The 22,188-nt window shown below is 47.5% G+C and overlaps 1 protein-coding gene across 2 annotated transcripts in view; it reads left to right on the forward strand.

Moving 5' to 3' along the window:
- Window positions 1-22,188, forward strand: part of BICRAL (BRD4 interacting chromatin remodeling complex associated protein like) — a 74,744-nt gene that overhangs the window by 48,433 nt on the left and 4,123 nt on the right. For both annotated transcript variants that reach the window (XM_040983387.1, XM_040983386.1), the window contains exons 6-8: window positions 17,027-17,088; window positions 17,714-17,859; window positions 19,030-19,124. In XM_040983387.1, coding sequence (XP_040839321.1) covers window positions 17,027-17,088; window positions 17,714-17,859; window positions 19,030-19,124 — 303 coding nt within the window. The remainder of the gene's footprint in view (window positions 1-17,026; window positions 17,089-17,713; window positions 17,860-19,029; window positions 19,125-22,188) is intronic.

The following is a 22,188-nucleotide window of genomic DNA, read 5'->3' on the forward strand; positions in this document are numbered from 1 at the left end:
GGTGTACTTTGCTGCACGCTGTGACTCACCCTTTGTCTATGCCGCCTGCATGCTGCTTACTCAGATCTCTTGATTATCACATGCAGTGTTGCTGTATTACAGTGCTTTTGTTCAGGTCGCCTTTGCTTGACCTCATAATGGCCCCAAAACACAGCAGTGGCAATGCTGGCAACTTTACCAAGGAGTGCTATTACCAGTGTTGTCAGTACTGTGGCCTTTACTGCTGCCTTCCAGGTTGTGCTTTGGCAAGGAAGGTAGATTCGGTAACTGGAGGTAGCCATCAAACCCAGACTCTTGATGGGGAATATAACTTCATGAATTGTTCATCTCTTACCGTGCCTAACTTACGAATTAAGCTTTTCCTTTACTGTGTCTATAAAGGGATAAAGTACAGACGAGACTGAGTTTGATGTTGTCTACTTGCAGGCACCCACTGGGGATCTGAGAACATATTCCCTGTGGATGAGGGGGAGTACTGTAGCAGCAATTCTGTTGCTAGTAGAGTTATTATAGGTTATTCATGCTCCTTCTGATATAAAAATGCCCTTTGCAAAAGAGGTAATGCCTGGATACCATTTATCAAAACATACCCACGAGCCCAGTGTGATAGCATAGCAGTTAAAGATCTCACCTTGAACGCTCCAGGATCCCATATGAAAACTGGTTCTAATCCCAGCAGCCCTACTTCCTATCCAGTTCCCTGCTTGTGGCCTGGGAAAGCAGTCAAGGCTGGCCCAAAGCCTTGGGAACCTGCAACCGCGTGGGAGACCTGGAAGAGCTAGCTCCTGGCTCCTGGCTTCAGATTGGCTCAGCTCCAGCCTTTGCAGCCACTTGGAGACTGAACCATCAGATGGAAGACCTTCCTCTCTGTCTCTCCTCCACTCTGTATATCTGCCTTTCCAATAATAATAAATAGATCATATATATATGATATTTATACCCATGCATTTCCTAACCACAAGTAATAACCATGTCACTGGCAAAACTGTGAAACACTTCCAACAATGGACAAGAGGGGACAGTCTTTCTGCCAGATTCCAGTTTTCCCAGAGGTTCTACTGTTGCTGGGTTCTGTCTGTCGCCCTGGAGATAACCAACATGGAGCCCCCAGTCATGAAATCTTGTAGAAGTTCATGGAAGATGCAGAAGATGAAAAAATTATGCAAGGATTTTAACATTTTTCACATAAAACTTAATTTATCTTTTAATTATTTTTATTTATTTACTTCGTTTATTTGATAGACCAAGTTACAGGATTTGGAGATAAACAGAGGAAATGGAGAGAGAAGGAGAAATCTTCCACCCACTGATTTCCTCTGCAAGTGACCACAATGGCCAGATCTGGCTAATTCTGAAACCAGGAACCTGGAACTTCCTCCAGGTCTCCCACGTGGGTTGCCAGGGCCCAGGCACTTGGAATATCTGCTGTTTTCCCAGGTCATGAGCAGGGAGCCTGGTCAGAAGCAGAGCAGCCAGGACCTGAAGCAGCACGCATAGGGTCGCTGGCACTGCAGACTTAACCTGCTGTGCTGCGTCATCATCTCCTCCACAGACTTTTTGAAGTCCCTTTATTTCTGCAGCATTTAGTAAATACTTTCAGTTATTTCATAACCTGAGGGTCATTTTATATCACTATGCATTGTTCTAATTTATTTTTATAATGAATAGTTGGTAATCAGCCACAACATAATATTTCCTTTTTAAATTTTTTAGCTGTTTACTAAATAATGCTTTGATGGGCAAACAACCTGTCTTACTCCCAAAATTTTCAAAGGTAGCAAGAAGTCTACACTGACAGTTTCCAAATAATTTGTTATGATTCCTCTCTCCAATTATTGTTGTTGTTATTATTATTATTAAAGGAGCTAGAATGTGAATGAGCAAGCAAGCTCCTATCTGCTGGTTCATGCCTTATATTACTGTAACTGCCTGGCCTCGAACAGGCCAAAGCCAGAAACTGGGAACGCAATCCATGTTTCCCACATGAGCCACAGAAACCCAATTACTGGGTGTGTTTAATGTCCTAGCTTTCTCACATTTAAAAGGTTTACTTCCTTGTGTGTTTGAAAGATAGAAGAAAAGACAGAAACCTTCCACCTGCCAGTTTACTCCCCAGATGGCCAAAATTATCTAAGCCAGGCCAAAAAAAAAAAAAAAAGCCAGGAGCCAGGAGCGTCCTCTGGGTCTCCCATGTGGGTGCAGGGGCCAAAGCATTCTCTGTTGCTTTCCAAAGCACATTTACAGGAAGTTGGATCAGAAGTGGAACAGCCAAGATTTTAGCTGGTTCAATGCTGGCACTACAGTTGGCAGTTAACACACAGCACTGGCCCCAGAAATACAATCGCTCTTTCACCACTGCCTTCTAAGGTCTGCAGAGCAGAAAGCTGGAGTCAGGAGCTGGAGCCAGGATGTCATACCTAGGTACTCCACTGGTGGACGGTTGCATCTTAACCAGTGTCTTAACAGCTAGCTAATCTCCCGCCCCTGCGCTGCATTTTACACGAGCAGGTACTGAGAACTCTCGCTCAGTTGTATTCTCTCAAGTGCCATGAGAAGTGTAAGGGGACATGGAGTGGGGAGCCTGGCCTGGGGTGCAGCATCAGTTTCACGGTAGTCTTTAAATGGTCTACCCTGAGCACTTCCAGAAAAACATGTAGTGACTCTTTACTATATGATTTCTATGTAAATTCTCTGTAAATCTCATAACATTGTAATGAACAAAACTGATATTATCAGAAAGAAGTCTTCGGTGTTTATCTAGTGGGAAAATATGACTTAGCAAATTTTGATGCTATAAAGGCGTAATGTTAATAACAGTTGTTTCAGCATAAGTAATACATTCATTTGATTTGAAAAGTCAAATGGCACAGAAAGGTGTACACCACAATAAAAAGTTTCCTTCTTGGACCTGCGCAATAGCCTAGTGGCTAAAGTTCTTGCCTTGTGTACACCAGGACACCATATGGGTGCTAGTTCGTATCCTGCATGCTCCACTTCCTACCCAGCTCCCTGCTTCTGGCCTGGGAAAGCAGTCAAGGACGGCCCAAAGCCTTGGGACCCTGCACCCATGTGGGAGACTCAGAGGAACTCCAGGCTCCTCCACTGCTTTCCCAGGCCATGAGCAGTAACCTGGATGGATAGTGCAGTCACCAGGACACGAACCCACACCATATGGGGTCCCAGTGGATTCCAGGTAGGATTTACCCACTAAACAGACTTTAAGAGCAATTGGGATACAATAGAGAAACAGGAGCTGGATCAAGAGGCAGCACTGACAGCGAGTGGTTGCGTGATGTCGGCTCACCTCCTGAGCCCTGAGCCCCAGCATGCTCTTCTTTCCAATGAAGAACACTTGCTGTGCAATTAGAACCACCTGGGGAGCTTTTAAAAAATATGGATGCCTAGAACTCACCCCCATAAATTCTGATTTAAACAGTCTGCAGAGAGAGCTTTAGGCCTCGGCATTTTTCAAAAGCTCCCCGGGTGACTGTAATGTGCAGCCAGGATGGAGAAGCACTGGGGTAGATGATTTCCACAGCCATTCCCGCCTGGCATCTCCTAATTACACAACTGTAACCATTGCCTGGGTGATTCATCTGCCTTCGGACTCTTTTAAAGGTGCATCACCACCACATTAACCCTCTTAAAACATTTACTTGATAACCTAAGCCATATAATCCAAGACTTGCCATTCTTACAGGAGAGAAAGTACAAAAATTCTCCACTGAGAAACCCTCCCAGGAGCTGGGTGATCCTGCCGCGTGTTTCCATGTAGGCTGGGTGTAGTGTGCACTAACAGCATTCAATGATGTCTTTTCCATCCTGCCCGAAGCCTTCCCCTCAGGCCCAGCGTAATGGCTCTAGTGACTAACCCTTTACCTCCAAACCCAGCATCCCATATGGTCACCTGTTTGTGTCCTGGCTGCTCTGCCCCCATCCAGCTCCCTGCTGCTGGCCTAGGAAAGCAGTAGAGTACGGCCCAAGGCCTTGGGACCTGCACTCACGTGGGAAACCCAGAAGAAGCTCCTGGCTCCTGGCTTCAGAGCAGCTCAGTTATAGCTGTTGCAGCCACTTGGAGAGTGAACCAGCAGATGGAAGATATTTCTCTCTGCGTGTCCTTCTCTCTGTCAAGACCCCTTTTCAATAAAAATATGTAAGAAATCTAAAGTCTTCCCCTCCTTCAGGTTCCTCCCAGTGCCCCTAAAAGAACACAACCTTTTTTTAATTATTATTATATTTTTTTTACAATCTTTACACAGTTAATTAGGGTAAAAAAGTACAAGGGTTATAGGAAAGTTGGTAAGACTATTATTTCCATATTGTTTCCTTCACATATCTGAGGTAAAGGGGCATATTGAGGGAGAAGCCCCAGCCAGTCTCCCACCCACCCTAGGTCCCGGATGTGGGGCATGCTCTGAGATACTTGCTCAAGAACACAACCTTTTCCAGTATCTGATCACCTCTGTGGCTGTTAAGACTTTTTATTTGTACTGTTCACTATAGATACACAAGAGTACTTGATAAACTTCATGGAAAAGTAGAATTAAGGGCCCAGCACCGTGGCCTAGGGGCTGAAGTCCTCGCTTTGAATGTGCTGGGATCCCATATGGGTGCCGGTTCTAATCCTGATAGTTCCACTTCCCATCCACCTCCCTGCTTATGGCCTGGGAAACAAGTCGGGGACGGCTGAAAGTCTTGGGACCCTGCACCCGTGTGGGAGACCCAGAGGAAGTTCCTGGCTCCTATCTTTGGATCAGCACAGCACTGGCCGCTGTGGTCATTTGGGGAGTGAATCATTGGATGGAGGATCTTCCTCTCTGTCTCTCCTCCTCTTTGGATATCTGACTTTGCAATTAAAGAAATAAGTAAATATTTTTTTAAAAAGAAAAGAAAAATAGAATTAAAAGCTATATCTGCAGGTGGGGGTTTGGCCTAGTGGTTGAAATGCAGGTTGGGATACACAAATCCCCCGAGTGCCTGGCTGCAAGGCCTTGCTCTGCTCCCCAGGACTAGCTGCCCGCTGATACAGGAGGACAAGCACTGTGGTCCCTGCTACCCAGGCGGGAGACCTGGATTAAGGTTTAGGTTCCTGGCTTTGTTCTGGCCTAACTCCAGTCTTACAGATATTTGGAGAAAGAACCCATGGGGGGGAGAACTGCCTGTGCTTCTTAAATAAAGAAAGAACACATGTTAAAAATAAATAAATAAATAAACAAACAAACAAAAAGAACACACGGAAAGGAATAATAAAAGAAGATTAAGTTGATTCTGGTACAAATTTGAAATCTGTGCATACTTTTTTATAATACGCATTTAGCATGAGTGTGTTTTTTTTAAAGATTTATTTATTTTTATTGCAAAGGCAGATATACAGAGAGAAGGAGAGACAGAGAGGAAGATCTTCCATCCAATGGTTCACTCCCCAAGTGGCTGCAATAACTGGAGCTGAGCCAGTCCAAAGCCAGGAGCCAGAAGCATCTTCCAGGTCTCCCACATGGGTGCAGGGTCCTAAGGCCTTGGGCCGTCCTCAACTGCTTTCCCAGGCCACAAGCAGGGAGCTGGATAGGAAGTGGAGCCTTCGGGATTAGAACTGGTGCACATATGGGATCCCAGCGCATTCAAGAGGAAAACTTTAAATGCTATGCTCACGCTAGGCCCCTGCCATGAGTGTTTTGAAGAGCCCTTGTGTAACCACTTAGTGTTCTATGGCTGCTTGATTCATACATGTGCGGCTTGGATACCTACCACCGGGCAGTCCCATGGGTATAACTATTCTTAGATGGAAGCCTACAGCCCACAGAGGGCTTTTCTCTTTCTTCCTCTCTTTCTTTTTATTTGTGAAGCAGAAATCTATCCACTGGTGCATTTACCAGATCCCACCTGCCACTTCACCCACCTTCCCCATGTGGATGGCAACAACTCAGATTTTTTTTTTAAAGATTTATTTTATTTTCATTACAAAGTCAGATATCCAGAGAGGAGGAGAGACAGAGAAGAAGAACCTCCATCCGATGATTCACTCCCCAAATGACCACAGCGGCCAGTGCTGTGCCGATCTGAAGCCAGAAACCAGGAACTTCCTCTGGGTCTCCCACATGGGTGCAGGGTCCCAAGGCTTTCAGCCGTCCCCAACTTGTTTCCCAGGCCACAAGCAGGGAGGTGGATGGGAAATGGAGCTGTCGGGATTAGAACTGGCACCCATATGGGATCCTGGTGCATACAAGGTGAGGACTTCGCCGCTAGGCCACGGCGCCAGGCCCCAACAACAGCTCAGATTCTTGGGCCATCATCTGTTGCCTGCCAGGATGTGCATCAGCAGGAAATTGCATTAGAAACAGAGTCACTGGGAATCAAACCTGGCTCTCTGATGGGTGTCAGCATCTCATGCAGTGGTTTAACTTATTACACCCCAGGGCTTGCCCCACCACACAGTATTTTATTTGATTTCCAAAGCCAGGAGCCCAGAACTCAGAGTATGTACTGGGCTGTGGCCTGGAGGCTAAATCCCTTGCCTTGCATGCGCTAGATCCCATATGGGTGCCAGTTCTAATCCTGGCAGCCCCACTTCCCATCCAGCTCCCTGCTTGTGGCCTGGGAAAGCAGTTGAAGACGGCCCAAAGCTTTGGGACCCTGCACCCTCATGGAAGACCCAAAGGGATCTGGCTTTGGATTGGCTCAGCTCCGGTCATTGCAGCCACTTGGGGAGTGAACCATCGGATGGAAGATCTTCCTCTCTGTCTCTCCTTCTCTCTGTATATCTGATTTTCCAATAAAAATAAATAAAGCTTTAAAAAAAAAAAAAGAGAGTACCAGGCTGGAAGTGCAGGCGTGTAGCCCAGATGAGATAATGAGGGAAGTGTTAGTTGAGATCTGCAGAGGAAGATCAGTAATCTTGGGAAAGGGTCTAAATGACGAGTGCCCCAGGAGATGGCAAAGCCCAGGGAAAGAGGAGACTGTTGGGTTGGGAAGGAAGGAAAGCGTGTGTCAGCAAGGTGAGGATATTGTTAGAAGGCTTTCGTTAGGTTGAGAGTCTAGGCAGGAAGTAATGAAGACCCACACTAATGGTGGTAGCTATGGAGACGTTGACACATAAAAGGTGTTGATATAGTTGGGTTACAGAGAACTTGGGATTGATCAACCACAGAGGAAGAGTAAGCCAGGTTCACTGAGACAGGAAAATGGAGAGGTGTTGGTGTGAAGGGACTGAGTTTAGATAGGATACATTTGTCAAGACTGAGATGCCTGCAAAACAACCAGACTGTTGGATGATAAACAGCTTTGGAAGAATACTTCAAAAATGCATTGAAAAAGAAAAAAGATAAGTTTGCTCATAGTTTTCTGAGTTTACACTTTTCATACTGAAACTTGGAACAAGAATAGGGGCTGAAGTGGGATTGTTCCATCAGCGCATAGGTTGTTTCAGAGCAGAGCGAGCAGTTGAAGTTTACCGGGGAGTGTGTTGATGGAGAAGAAAAGGTAGCCAGAAGAGAACCCTAAGAGTCTCAGCATGCCAGTGATGGACCCAGCAAGAGGTGTCCACAGTGAGCGGGGAGGCCCTGGAAGCGAAGAGTTAAGCCCATAGGACTGCGCTACCTGGAGGCTAGGAAAGAGAGCCCTGCACTGCAAGCAGGAGGGAAGGGGCAGGGGCGCAAGGACCACTGGGAAGACAGCAGAGGGAAGGGCTGGGAGGGTTCTGGTAGACTTAGCAATTAGGAAGCTGCTTGGGACCTTGGCCAGGCAGGTGTCCGTGGAGCGATGGGTACAGATGCCAGATTGCAGTGGGCTGGGAAGGCAGTCGGGGAAGTATGGCAATGACCAGAGACAGCTTTCAGGAAAATGGGCTGCCAGTTACGAGGGCATGTGGGGTCAAGGGAACCGCTTGTTAAAGATTGGAAAAACACTGCCACCCATTTCAGAGCACTAGTGGGTTCTCTGTGGGCAGAGGAGGGACAAGGCTGCTGTCACAGCAGGGGATGGCAGGAGCTTTGTGATGGCCGGTTGGATGAGTCCTCTTGAGGCTTTCAGATTTGAAGAAAGTGAAGTAGCATGCAGGGCAGCCAGAGGACCGTGAGGGCCCAGGTTGGCCGCTACAGTCCCATCTGTCACATTTCTGGGGGCCCATGCAAATTCTGGATGTAAACCTTCAGAGCGTGAGGATGGTTCCACACACAAGGGCCACCCAACTTCTGACCAAAGCCCTCAGCCAGCAGCAACTGGGAGTGCGTCCTGAGCAGGCTCCACCACCTGTGTTTTGGGAATGAGCCCTTGTCCAGGTTGCAGGGTAGCCCCTTAGGAAGATTAGAAATCAGCCTCCTACTGCTTTCAGCCTCTTTCTAGCACAACCTCTGACCTGTCCTTGCTTGCCCTCTCTCACTCACCAGTCTCCTGGACCAAATGACCATCCTGGGACCACTTTATGTGATTCCAAGTCAAGCATTTAACCATCACTGAAAGTGCAATGATTTCCAAAACTTAGCAATTTATCAGAATCTGCTGGATGGACCAGTGTTGTAGTGGGTTATGCAGCTGCTTATGGTGCTGGCATTCTGCATGAGTGTTTGAGTCCCAGCTGCTCTACTTCCAGTCCAGCTCCCTATTCAAGCACCCGGGAAAGCAGAAGATGGTCCAAGTGCTTAAAGAGCTCACTCTCTTTTTACCTCTCCCTCTCTATTTCTCTGTCATTTTTCCTGTCAAAGAAATAAATGTTTAAGTAAATAAAAAGATCCATTCCTAAAGCCACATTAGATTTCTGAGTTAACCTTAATGGGTAGACCTGAGAAACTTTGTCTTTCAGAAATTCCTTGGTGATCTTTTAGTTGTTAAAAGACTTATTTTATTTATTTATTTGGGAAGCAGAATAACAGAGAAGGAAAGCTAAGGAAATATTCCATCTGCTGTGCTCTCCAAATGGCACTATAACCAGACCTGGGTCAGGTCAAAGCCTGGAGCCCACAGCTCCATCCAGGTCTCCTGCATGGGTGATAGGGTCTCCAGTAGGCCATCACCTGCTGCCCCCCCAGGAGGTGCACTAGCAGGAAGCTGAATTGGAAGCAGGCAACGGGCACTCAGACCAGCACCATAATGTGAAAAGCTGGCACTGCACGCAGTAGTTTAACTCACTGAGCCACAAAACCGGAATTTTAGCTCGTAACTTCCCTCTGGAAGGTAATATACTTTGTTTTATTTCTTAAGTGTTAAGACCTGTATATTTTTGTTTTTATCTTTTCATTTCATTGTTCCTGATCTCTCTCTCTTTTTTTAAGTTGTGTTTGTTTTTCATTTGTTTGAAAGGCAGAGAGACCTAGAGAGAAAGAGATCTTGCATCCATTGGTTCACTCTCCAGATTTGTAACAGCTGGGGCTGAGCTTGGACGAAGCCGAGAGCCCAGAAATCAGTGCCAGTCTCCAGTGCGATTGGCAGGGACTCCAGTACCTGCTGTACCTGAAGTGCATGTCAACAGGAGGCTGAAGTAAGAAAAGACTAGCTGAAATACCTATACAGGCTACAGGAATCCCAAGGGGGTACCTAGCTTATTTATTTTACTTGAAAGCCAGAGTTACAGAGAGAAAGAGCTCCTCCATGTGCTGGTTCGCTCCTGAAGTGGCTGCACAGGCCAGAGCTGGGCTGGACTGAAGCCAGGAGCCGGGTACTTCCTCCAGGTCTCCCACACGGGTGCAGGAGCCCAAGGCCTTGAGCCATCCTCTACTACTTTCCCAGGCCACTGGTGCTTTTGGTTAGGAAAGTTACTGTTTATTCAATGTTTTAATGACTACAAGCCTATTCAAAGAGTATTTTGTCATTGTTTAAGTTTCAACAGGTTATATCATCCTAAAAATCAATCCATTTCATCTAGGTTGTCAAATTTGTAGGCCGAGTTGTTCATGTTTTCTCTTATCATCCTCTCATTTTTGAAAGATTTATCTATTTGAAAGGCAGAGTGTTGCAGAAGAAGACAGAGAAAGATCACCCATCTTCTGGTTCATTCCCCCAGTGGCACAGTAACCAGATGTGGGCTAGGTCAAAGCCAGAAGCTGCCCCTGGATCTCCCACATGGGTGGCAGGGACCCGAGCACCTGAGCCACCATCTTCTGCCTGGAAGGTGCATTAGTGGGGAGCGGATCTGAAGTGGAGTAACTGCAGTTCAAACAAGCACCCTGTGTCATGTGACATGCAGTAGCATAACCCACCGAGACACTTTACCCTTCCCCCTCTTTGTTTTCTAATACAGGAATTGATTACTGTAAATTCTTTCCCTCTGGGGCTTTTTTTTTTCTATCATACATTTTGATAGGTTGTAGTTTGTTTGAATCACTATTTATTTGAAAGGCAAAGAGACAGAAGTCTTCCATTTGCCTGTACTTCTGTTTGCCTGCAACAACTGGGACTGGGCCAGGCCAAAGCCAGGAGCCTGCGTCCCAAACCAGTTCTTCTTCATGGGTGGCAGGGATCCAACCACGTAAGCCATCACCTGCCCTCTACAGGGTCTGCACACTCCGGAGGCTGAAAGCCAGAGTGAGGCGGCCTTGACCCCAAGCACTCTGATGTGGAATGCAAGTATCAGAAACAGCGTCGCAGCCACCACACCAAATGCACGCCCCAAGAAGCTGCATTCATATTGAAATTTCTCTTGAGATTTCTTTACTGTGTTATTTAGAACTGTGTTGCTTAATGTTAGACTGTTGGGAATATTTATGCTTTGTTATTAATTTCTATTTCAACTTCATTGAGCTCTGAGAGCAGATAGGGTGTGGCTCCTATTTCAATTTTGCTCAGTTTTGTGGCCCAGAGCGTGATCCCTTGTGACGGATGCTCCATGGGAACTTCCACAGCCTGTGTGATCTGCGGCCGTGGATGATGATCTGTAGATGTCACTCAAATCAAGTTGGTTAATGGTACTGCTGGGTTCAACTAGAACCCTGCTGATGTTCCACCTGCTGGATGTGGCCATTTCTGGTAGACTGGTGCTAAGGTCTACTTGAATGGATTCAAGATTGGGTATCTGGTAGGGTCATTATGATGCCAACTTGGGGGCCTGGTACCATGGCCTAGCAGCTAAAGTCCTCACCTCACCTTGAATGCACCGGGATCCAATATGGGAGCCAGTTCTAATCCCGGCAGTCCCACTTCCTATCCAACTCCTTGCTTGTGGCCTGGGAAAGCAGCTGAGGACCGCCCAAAGCCTTGGGACCCTGCACCCATGTGGGAGACCTGGTGGAAGTTCCTGGCTCCTATCTTCGGATTGGCACAGCACCAGCCATTGCGCTCACTTGCGGAGTGAATCATTGGATGGAAGATCTTCCTCTCTGTCTCTCCTCCTCTCTGTATATCTGACTTTGTAATGAAAATAAAATAAATCTTTAGGGCCCGGCGCGGTGGCGCAAGTGGTTAAAGGTCCTCGCCTTGCACGCCCGGGATCCCATATGGGCGCTGGTTCTAATCCCGGCAGCCCCGCTTCCCTTCCAGCTCCCTGCCTGTGGCCTGGGAAAGCAGTCGAGGACGGCCCAAAGCTTTGGGAACCTGCACCCGCGTGGGAGACCCGGAAGAGGCTCCTGGCTTCGGATCGGCATAGTATCGACCCGTTGCGCTCACTTGGGGAATGAATCATCAGACGGAAGATCTTCCTCTCTGTCTCTCCTCTCTGTATATCCGCCTTTCCAATAAAAAAAATAATAATAAAAATAAATCTTTAAAAAAATAAATAAATAAATCTTTAAAAAACAAAAAAGATGCCAACTTGGAACACCCGTGTCAAAGTGCCAGAGGTCAAGTACTCTCCACTTCAGTCTGAGCTTCCTGCGAATGTGCACCCAGATCAGGTGGCAGACAAACTCAAGTACTGGGGCGCCTTCCGCCTTGCAGGTGTGGACAACCAGACCTCGGTTTCCACACAGTTGCTTTTGGTCCTATTTCTCTCTCCTGATAGCATCTGTTTCTGAAGCAGTGGAAGCCAGAGACACACTGCCTGTCAGGTTTGGTGTCAGCCTTGCAGGCATCCACACTTACATGGGATATGCAGTGAAAGAGAAGTGAAAGGCTGTGACTCTGAAAGGCCCAGTGGTGACCCTTACCCTGGAAACAGGATGCTATTGGCTAACCCTGAGGCTTGGGGTCCGAAAGTTCTTCAAAAGTTAAGAGGGTAGTTTTCACATTCTTTTTGTTTTTTTCTTCTTTTTAAGATTTGTTTCTTTTTAAAAGGCAGATTTACAGAAAGAAGTAGAAAAAGATCTTCCATTCACCAGTTCACTCCCCAAATGACCACAATGACTGGAGCTGAGCCAATCTGAAACCAAGAGCCTCCTCTGTGTCTCCCACATGAATGCAGGGTCCCAAGGCTTTGGGCCGTCCTTGACTGCTTTCCCAAGCCACAAACAGGGAGCTGGATGAGAAGTGAAACAGCCAAGGCACGAACCAGCACCCAGATGAGATGCCAGGGCTTGATGTAGGAGGATTAGCCTGTTGAGCTACCATGGCAACCTCAGTTTTCACATTCTTGTTGTTTCCCACAAACTGTGAACAAATGGATAGACATTGACTGGGAAAAAAAAATCCTGTAATTTCTGTTTGCTGGTTAGGAAATGGCCCAAGTGGTGAGGTGGCTGAAATTTAAATTGGTTGTGGTTCATGGCTGCATAATCCTCAAAGTACTTCAGGTAGGAACAAGACTGGAACTCTGGGAAGTCATCCATGCTCGGATACAGTCACTGAATGGTTGAGGAGTCTTTTCTGCAGGTTTTTGGTAGTGTTTTAGCTCCCCGTGGATGACCAAATTGAACTGCCAACCAAAAATTTAAAATCTTGTCTCTGGGGACTAGAAGTTCAAAAATGTATTCAATAGCTGTAATATTGAAATGGAGAAGAGATTTAATGTAGCAATAACATTTTGAAGATTTATGTCAATTAGCTGAATAAGATTCTTATGGTGAAAAAATACTGTTAAATACTATTTATTATTATTATTATTATTATTATTATTATTATTATTATTATTATTATTATTTGAAAAGCAGAGTCAAAGAGAGAAGAGTTAGAGAGAGATCTTCATCCACTGGTTCATTCCCCACATGGCTATAATGGCCAGGGCTGGACTGATCTGAAGCCAGGAGCTTCTTCCAGGTCTCCCACATGGATGTAAAGGCCTAAGTCTTTGGGCCATCCTCTGCTGCTTTCTCAGGCCACTAGCAGGAAGCTGGGTTGGGTGTGGAGCATCCATGACCTAAAGCAACGCCCATATGGGATGCTGGCACTACAGGTGGAGATGTGATGTGTTATACCACCATGCCAGCCCTGAAATAGTTTTATCTTTATTTTCTTAAGACCAAAAATTCACTGTGCTATGAAGTAATAAGAGCAGAGATGATTAAATAAAGGTCATTTGCAATGCATTACAGAGATAACAGATTTTTTTTTCCTTAGAGCTAAATGGGCCTTGTTACTCTTAGATGTCATCTGGCTTGTCTTCCTCACTTGTAGGACAACACACAAGAGTTCAACCAGCAGATTAATTTTCTAAATGTGTGCTCACTTCAGCAGCACATATACTAAAATTTTTCTAAATGTATTTACCCTAGCAAAAATGTACATGATCCTACATTTCCTGTTTTCTCACCACTCAATGTTGACACAACACCAACTAGAGACACACCGTGTGGAAGCAATGTAACTTCCTGCATGCCGTGTGCCCAGCAGAACAGGCAGTGCTGCCGGCAGCCCTGGTGTTGGCCATGAGCCCTGAGTGGGCAGCAGTCAGGACAGCCCCCTGTGCGGGAACTGAAAGTCAGGATTGTGCTCCCAGAGAGGAGGGGTAAAATTCCTGGGCACAGGAACATTTGCGGGATGGAAGCCGAGTCCACACGTGGCATCTGAGCGCCACACGTACAGTCAGCTCAGGGCAGGGCAAGGATCAAGTGTCCCCTCTATGTTTTTGCAGAATGGCCTCAAGAACACGCAGGGCACCTTGAGATCTCTAGGGCTGCCACCTTTGCAGCTCCCCTGACGTGAGAAGAGAATTATGAGCTAGAAGTTTGGTTTTGTAGTCTAGCCTGGAAGTGATGCCAGGCAGGCTCTAAGAGGCACGGTTGGGATTCCAAAGTCACTAACACTCTCAGCAGTGACGTCAATTTCTACTTTCCGGTGATATATCCACAGGCTTGGAAAATAAATTTTGAATCATACTGCTCCCCACCCCCCACTCCCATTTCTGCTCCCAGGGCCATAAATGGTTTGAGGCAAGTGCAGATGCCCCAGCTGTTGAACCTTGTGCTTGCCAGGCCAGGAACCTTTGCAGGAAGCTGTCTTCCATGGGCCCAGGGAGCCTCCTCCTCTTGCCCCGCTCCTCCTGCATGAGCTCTTTCTGACCTGATCTTATTTTTTTTTTTTTCAAGATTGATTTAATTATTGGAGAGGCAGGTCTACAGAGAGGAGAGACAGAAAGATCTTCCATCCAGTGATTCATTCCACAAGTGACCTCAATGACCAGAGCTGAGCCGATCTGAAGCCAGGAGCCAGGAGCTTCTTCCAGGTCTCCCATGGGTGCAGGGTCCCAAGGCTTTGGGCCGTCCTCAGCTGCTTTCCCAGGCCACAAGTAGGGAACTGGATGGAAAGTAGAACAGCCGGGATCAGAACCTGCGCCAATATGGAATCCCAGCTGTTGCAAGATGAGGATTTAGACACTGCGCCATTGTGCCATGCCCGTAATCTCATCTTTACCTTAGTCATTTGCCTTCCCCATGTCCTTCCCACCTGAGTGACTATGCCATGGTGTCACACCTGTAAGATGCCATCACTTGCCAGCTATTATATCATTGTGTACCTTGCCATGGAAGGAAACCATGCTTCTTGTTAAATTTGTGACATGATTGTGCTCCCTGGAAACAGTGCAGTCTAAAGTGAACACATCACATGTGACCTGTCACCACACCCTGCAGCTCCACGTGTGTTTGTGTGGAATCTCACCCCTTCCCTGGCTTGCAAACAGGGCCGTTTACGTCTCATCCCTCCTAAGGCTTTGGTTACCCATGTCATTATTTGGTCCCGAAAGAAAGACAAAGCCTGTCCATTCTCAGGCAGCTCCATCTTTGGCCTCCTTTTCCCGAAGTTGCATCTTGGAGGTCCCTTCGCATTGACAGATGACAGGGCCTTGAGTTCTTGTAGTCTTTCTTAGACCGCAGAAACTTGAAAATGACAGCATGTACAGCGTCTGTTATCTACCTAGTTAGCTTAAACGACCCTCAACTCTGCCTCTGCAGCTTGTGGCTCAGGGTGCCCCTGCCCTGCTCCCTCACAGCAAGCCTTCATCAGAAAAAAGCCCCTTTTAGAGCAGCCAGGGAGCTGCCACCGCCAGCCCTGTGGCCCATGCTTGGTTCACTGTTTTGTGTTGGAAGAGTCCTGTGTGGAAGTTCTAATAGCACAGATTCTGGAAACCAACTTGTATCCCTATCCTTAGGAATTACACAGCCACAGCAGGAGAAATGGTTCGGATTGCTCCCTGGCCTGCCAGGTGTGCAGATGGGGAGCTTGGAGGCCTTTCCTATCCAGCACCCACTGGAGGAAACACACAGTTTATCACCTGCTCTATGCCCGCCCATCCAGCTGGGCCTCCACAGGGGTGTGGTCCCTGAAGACTGCCTCAGTTGGCCAGGCCCTGTTTGGTTTATGGTCCTAGCATGAGTACCCAGCATATTTCTGACATATCTACAATGCTGCTTTTCATTAAGCCATCATCTCCGCATAGATGACTCCCATGCCAGCAGCCAGCACATGCCATCCAGGCCCTCAAAAAAAAAAAAAAAAAAAACCACAAACCACAGTCCATTGTTGAAGGGGACTACTTGTGGCCATTTCCAGAGGGGATTGAGGGGATTGAGGGGATTGCTTCTTCCCGGCCAGGCTGAGAGGTTTGTGCTTTTCTGTGTCAGCATCCAGGACATGTGAAATTTACAGTCCCTAAAGTCTCTTGACCCTATTTTAGCTCTTTAACCTCAAAACATGTCTAATCACTGATCAACCTAGAAGGGAGGGGAGGAGAGGGCGTGATGGTGCAGGAGGTTCAGCTGCACTTGAGACGGCCACATCCCACGTAAGGGAGTCCCAGGTCCTTGGCTCCACTCCAGCTTCCTGCATGTGCTCCTGGGAGGCAGCGGATGATGGCCCCAATGCATGGGTCCCTGCCAGCCACAAGAGAAACCCGACAGTGTGCTGGGCTCATGGCTTCCAATGGCGCAGCCCCAGCCCCGGCTGTTTCAGGCATTTAGGGAATGAACCAGTGGATGGAATATCTCACCGTCTATTTCTCTCTGTCACTTTCAGATAGATAGATAGATAAATAAACAAACAAATACATTTTTAAGTAAGAAGAAAGAATATGTTTTGTTTTCAGCTTACTGCTTGCTTTCCTCTCTATCAGACCTGCCTTCCGCAGTCTGGACTTGCCCAGCAAACCTCATGAAGGGTCTGTGTAGTTGTCATACACTGCCATAAAGGCACATCTGCTTCCACAGTACAATGTGAGAGGGGCTTTAGATCTCACTTGGACTGTGACAGGCACCAACAATGTGTGGTTCCTCATTTACTTTTGAAAACATGATTCAGTAGGATCTGGCCGGGGTTTGAATGTTTTTGGAGCTAGTACCCACAAGTGTATTCCTTCCAGAGAACAATGATTCTTTCCAAAGCATAATCTGTAGAAGAAAGTGAGGATTCCGCCTTAAAAGACAGACCAAGTCCCTTAAAGGGACTGGCGGTACAGCTTTCTGCCAGTACCTCCAATCCAGCTGGTCTGAGCCCGGCCCCAGCCCTGGCTGATGCAGGCACGTGGAGAGTGAGCAGTGAACTGAAGACTTCTCTCTCTCTCTCTCTCTTTCAAGTCTCTATGGTTCTGCATTCCAAATAAATCAAAAGAAAATATAAACTTGTAAAACAGAATCTGCTGTGGGGTGGTTGGGTGAAGCGTTTGAGCTGTGACATGTGTGGCTCTGTCCTGCCACCGCGTCTGTGCAGGACGGTTCTGAGTGGTGTGCTTTGTCTCTAGGTGGACGGTCACTCGGGAGCACAGAAAAGGCCTGCCGCCAAACAGCTCACTAAAGGAGCCTTGTGAGTCACCTTGCAATGACAAATCGGTTTTGAATGTTTCTCCCATTTTCTTATACTTTAATACATATACTCCCCGGAAGTCAGGTTACAATAACAAGTATATGAACCTGTCCTAAAAACGCACTCTGAAAATTGTTTCCTCTAGTTTGTTTTCAGTAAGACCCATACAAGCACCAAACTGGTTTGAGCCTTCCGTTTGCTCTGTTAAGGAGAGCTCTTTGACTTTTTCGCCGTCAAAGGATCTCTGAAAAGAAACATGTTTTGATAAACTCCTGTGTTCAGGACAAGAAAATGTTTGCATGAATTGACTTGGCCAGTCATCGGGCAGCCCGGCCCACGTGAGTGCCTTGTGAGAATGGGCAGGCCATGGTCTGGGCTCATCATGGTACTTACAAGATCAATTCAGATCCCCTGTGCTATGAATAATGCCAGTACTGTCAGTGGAAGTATAGATGACTTCAAGCTTCTTACGCTAAAAGAAATGGCTTGTTTAGTTCCACTTTCCACTAACTTTGTACAGACCCCCTTGTATGGCTGTCCTTCTCTGCATGTTAAGCGAACATCATGATTTGATGTGGCATCCTCACATGACTGTGCAGTGACATTGGCCGTGTCTCTTTCAAAGCATCCTCCAGCAGTTACAGAGGGACCAAGCCCACGCTGTGACTCCCGACAAAAGCCAGTTCCGGTCGCTAAGTGACGCAGTACAGAGGCTGCTCTCTTTCCACGTGTGCCAGGGCTCCATGCCAACAGAGGAAGACCTGACAAAAGGTAAACCACCCTCACGCGAGGGGAACCCTCTGACACAAGGTGCCCCACCCCCACTACAGCCACCCCACGGTTGGGCAAGAGACACGTCACACCCAGCAGGAAGATGTATGGTCCTCGCAGACCCAGTATGGCCCCAGTGTACACAGTATCTCAGTCGTGGTTAGCCATGTGACCTGCTCTTCTCTGAAGGGTACACCTAGACATCCGAGTGTGCTGTGGGCATACTGGAGGGCTGGGCATCCGAGGACCTTAAGGCTGTCTGCATAGGTACTCCTCACAGCAGTTGGACATGATCCTTACTTTAAGGCAGAGTGTACCCCGATGAGCTAGATGTGACCTGTGAGCCCCCAAAGCATCCTGAGGCTCCAGGGTGAGTTCTCAGGGCACTGACCACACTTGAGCAACTTGGTCACAAGGTCAAGGGCAAACACAACTCACTACTCAGCCCCTCCCAGTGCTTTGCCCTGGGCTACTGCCCCCTCTCACCCAGCACCACTGCCAAGGTCTGACTCTTATCAGCAGCTTCCACTGCTTTAGCCCCCTACTTCCACTGCCACCAGACTCTGACCTCAAAGTGCATGATTTGTGGTGGTACATCAGAATGCTTCCTCGGGAGGCCGGGGAGTAGAGCCCGGGCCCGCTTTACACAGAGCCATAAAGACTGTGAAAGAATGAGAAAGTGTGAGCACTGTGGACAATGACAAAGGACAGACATCAGGACCGCAGGGACAGGGGACCTGGAGCACCTGACCCTAAACTGTGCCACCTGTCCTGAGCAGTCCACCTCACGGTCAGTCCCACCTGCCGGAAGCAGGAGGAGGTTTGGGTATCTCAGCTAGGAGACACTTCCATCTGTGCACCGGTGTCTACTGCTGGCCTGTCATATAGCTACCGGTGTTGTTTCAACTGCCCTGATTAAAGTTAAAACAGACTAATGTTAAACTGGGTCTCCTACTGGTGGACAGCAAGGGAAAGCAGGAAAGAAGCATGATATGTGATTGGGGAAAAGCAAGTGTGTAAGAGAAAATGGCCGTAGACGAGACTCGTGCATCTGAGGACAGGAAGGAAGCGTTTCTCAGCCCGAGCAAGTAGAGGCCTGCTGGGTGATGGCCAGTGTCTCACCACCTCTCTCTCTCTCTCTCTCTCTCTCTCTCTATCTCTCTTTAAAAGTGGACAATGAATTTGAAACAGTGGCCACCCAGCTCCTCAAAAGGACCCAAGCTATGCTCAACAAGTACAGGTTCCTGCTGCTCGAAGACGCCATGGTAAGAATTGTGCTGCCACGGTGCTCACACGGGCATACATCCTTCTTAACTATGTAAACAACATTAAAAATAAATTGTTTTTAAAAAAGGAATTTTGCTGCCAAGCATTTCTGCTTTGCAGGACTCCACAGGTCACAGCCACTGAGTCCTGGGGGATCCCTGAGCTCTGGGAACCTCGTCACACCAGGACTGAAAAGGCAAGGGCATGCAGGTGTCAGAAACATTGAACTTTACACCAGTAACAACCCCCGGTGTTTGCTGTACTTGTCTGGGTGAACCACTGTTAATTGGTCCCATGGTTGACTTAACATGAGGAAACTGAAATTTTGGGTGCCTAATAGGTTGGTGGGGTTATTAGCAGTTAGCACCCAGACAGAGTGGGACTCTGGGGGACCAGAGCTGCGCAGCCTGCCTTTTCCCCTGCCCGACATGTTGCAGAAGGCCTTGGGGCACCTGCAGTGAGAGGCAGCTGTTCAGCTGACCATTTACAAGGATGAGCTGGTGGCAAATGGGAAAAGTCAGCCTCATTTTGTTTGAGAGGGCTCATTAACATCCCGTTAAGATTCATGTTTGTTTTAAATGAATGTATTTCCTGTATTGAAAAGACAGAATCATCCATCTACTGATCTACTCTCCAAATGCTCAAAATAGCCAGGACAGGCCACACTGAAACCAAGAGCCAGGAACTTAATTTAGGTTCCCCCAGTGGCAGAGACCCCAATACCTGAGCCATCATCTGCTGCGCCCCCAGGAGCGAGGACAGCAGGAAGCTGGGGCAGGAGCAACGCCGAGACTCGAAGCCAGGCACTCAGAGTGATGTCTTTTTTTTTTTTTTTCAGTTTGTTTTATTTATTTGAAAGGTAGTATCACAGGGAGAGAAGAAGAGACAAAAAGAGAGATTACCCATCTGCTGGTCCACTCTCCAAACTGCCTCAGTAGCTAGGATAGGGCAAGGTTGGAGCCAGGAGCCTGGGACTCTTTGGATCTGCCATGTGGCTGCAGAGGCCCAGGCACTTGTCCACCTTCCACTGGCTTCTCGGGCCCCTCAGCAAGGGAGCTGGATCAGAAGTGGAGCAGCTGGACCCAGAGCAGTGGCCTAGCAGCTAAAGTCCTCACCTGGAATGTACCGGGATCCCATATGGGCGCTGGTTCTAATCCCGGCAGCCCTACTTCCCATCCAGCTCCCTGCTTGTGGCCTGGGAAAACAGTCGAGAACAGCCCAAAGCCTTGGGACTCTGCACCAGAGTGGGAGAGCTGAAGGAAGTTCCTGGCTCCTATCTTCAGATTGGCACAACACTGGCTGTTGCGGTCACTTGCGGAGTGAACCATTGGATGGAAGATCTTCCTCTCTGTCTCTCCTCCTCTCTGTATATCTGCCTTTCCAAGAAAAATAAAATAAATCTTTAAAAATAAGAAGAAGTGGGGGCCCGGCACGTTGGCGCAGTGGTTAAGGTCCTCGCCTGGCACGCCCGGGATCCCATATGGGCGCCGGGTTCTAATCCCGGCGGCCCCTCTTCCCATCCAGCTCCCCATCCGGGAAAGCAGTCAAGGACCTGCACCCGCTTCGGATCGACATAGCATCGACCATTGCGCTCACTTGGGGAGTGAATCATCAGACGGAAGATCTTCCTCTCTGTCTCTCCTCTCTCTGTATATCTGACTTTCCAATAAAAATAAAATAGATCTTTAAAAAAAAAAAAAAAGAAGAAGAAGAAGTGGAGCAGCTGAGAGGCCAGCTCCACACAGGGCCGCTGGGCCATAACACAGGCCCCTAAAGTGGTGTGCATCTGCTCAGCTTCATGTTTATTTGTTTTCTAATATTTTTTACTTTTGTTTTAGTTGGAATGCAGAAAAAGATAATAAGAGACAGAGTCTGTCAGAGAGAAACCTTTCATTTGGTAGTTTCATTCTCCAATTGGATGCCTGCAACAGCAGGGCTGGGCTGGGCTGAACGTCAGGACTCCAGATGTGAGTCCACTTCTCCTATGCGTATAGCAGGGACCAGATGCACCTGCTGCTTCACAGAAAGTTGAACCCAGGCCTGGTGTGATAGCATAGTGGCTGAAGTTCTCACCTTGAATGTGCCAGGATCCCATATGGGTGCCAGTTCTAATCCCAGCAACCCCACTTCCCATCCAGCTCCTGGCTTGTGGCCTGGGAAAGCAGTCGAGGATGGCTTTGGGACCCTGCACACACGTGGGAGACCCAGAAAAGCTGCGGGCTCCTGGCTTCAGATTGGCTCAGCTCCAGCCATTGCAGCTATTGGGAAGTGAACCAGCAGATGGAAGATCTTCCTCTCTGTCTCTCTTCTCTGTATATCTGCCTTTCCAATAAAGATAAAGATAAATAAATCTTTAAAATAAAGAAAGATAAGAAAGAAAGTTGAACCCAGGAAAGGAAGCAGGACTTGAAGCAGGAATTCCAGCATGTGGTTGTACCAAGTTGCATCTTAACCACTAGGCCGAACATCCACCCTCATGTTTAAGTTTCAAGTGTACAACTGGATGGCTTTTATTATTCTCAGCAATGGCTTATCATTTACACAACCATCACCACTGTCTATCTTCAAACATAGTCATCACCCCAATAAAAATGAAAATCAATTTTGAAACCTGAATTAGAGAAAAGAGTAAGACATCTCAGGAAATAACATGTAGATCAACCTATTCTGTGGTTTTAGAAACAGTTCTAAATCATGTACACTTTAACCTGTAAATTGGTCTGTTAAAGTCTTTTTGAATTTGAGTTCATCTTGAAAAGTGCACCTTCGAAAATGGATTGAACTACATGACACACTTAGATAATTTGGTGTCAGGGTGTGTGTGTACACCTGGTGTCAGGGTGTGTGTATATACGTAAATACATACACTGGGACTGGGAGTCTGGCATAGCGGTCAAGATACCGCTTGGGAGCCCTCATTCCATGTCATAGTGCTTGGCTGCTGGTCCCAGCTCCACTTCTGATTCCAGCTTCCTGCTAATGCGCACCAAGGCAGCTCCTTGGGAAACCTGGATTGAGGTCTGGACTCCAGGGGTTGCTCTGGCCCAGCCCCAATTGTGGGAT

This window comes from Ochotona curzoniae, unplaced genomic scaffold (genome assembly GCF_017591425.1).
Source record: "Ochotona curzoniae isolate NIBS_2020 unplaced genomic scaffold, NIBS_Ocur_1.0 contig_3819, whole genome shotgun sequence".
Taxonomy (NCBI): Eukaryota; Metazoa; Chordata; class Mammalia; order Lagomorpha; family Ochotonidae; genus Ochotona; species Ochotona curzoniae.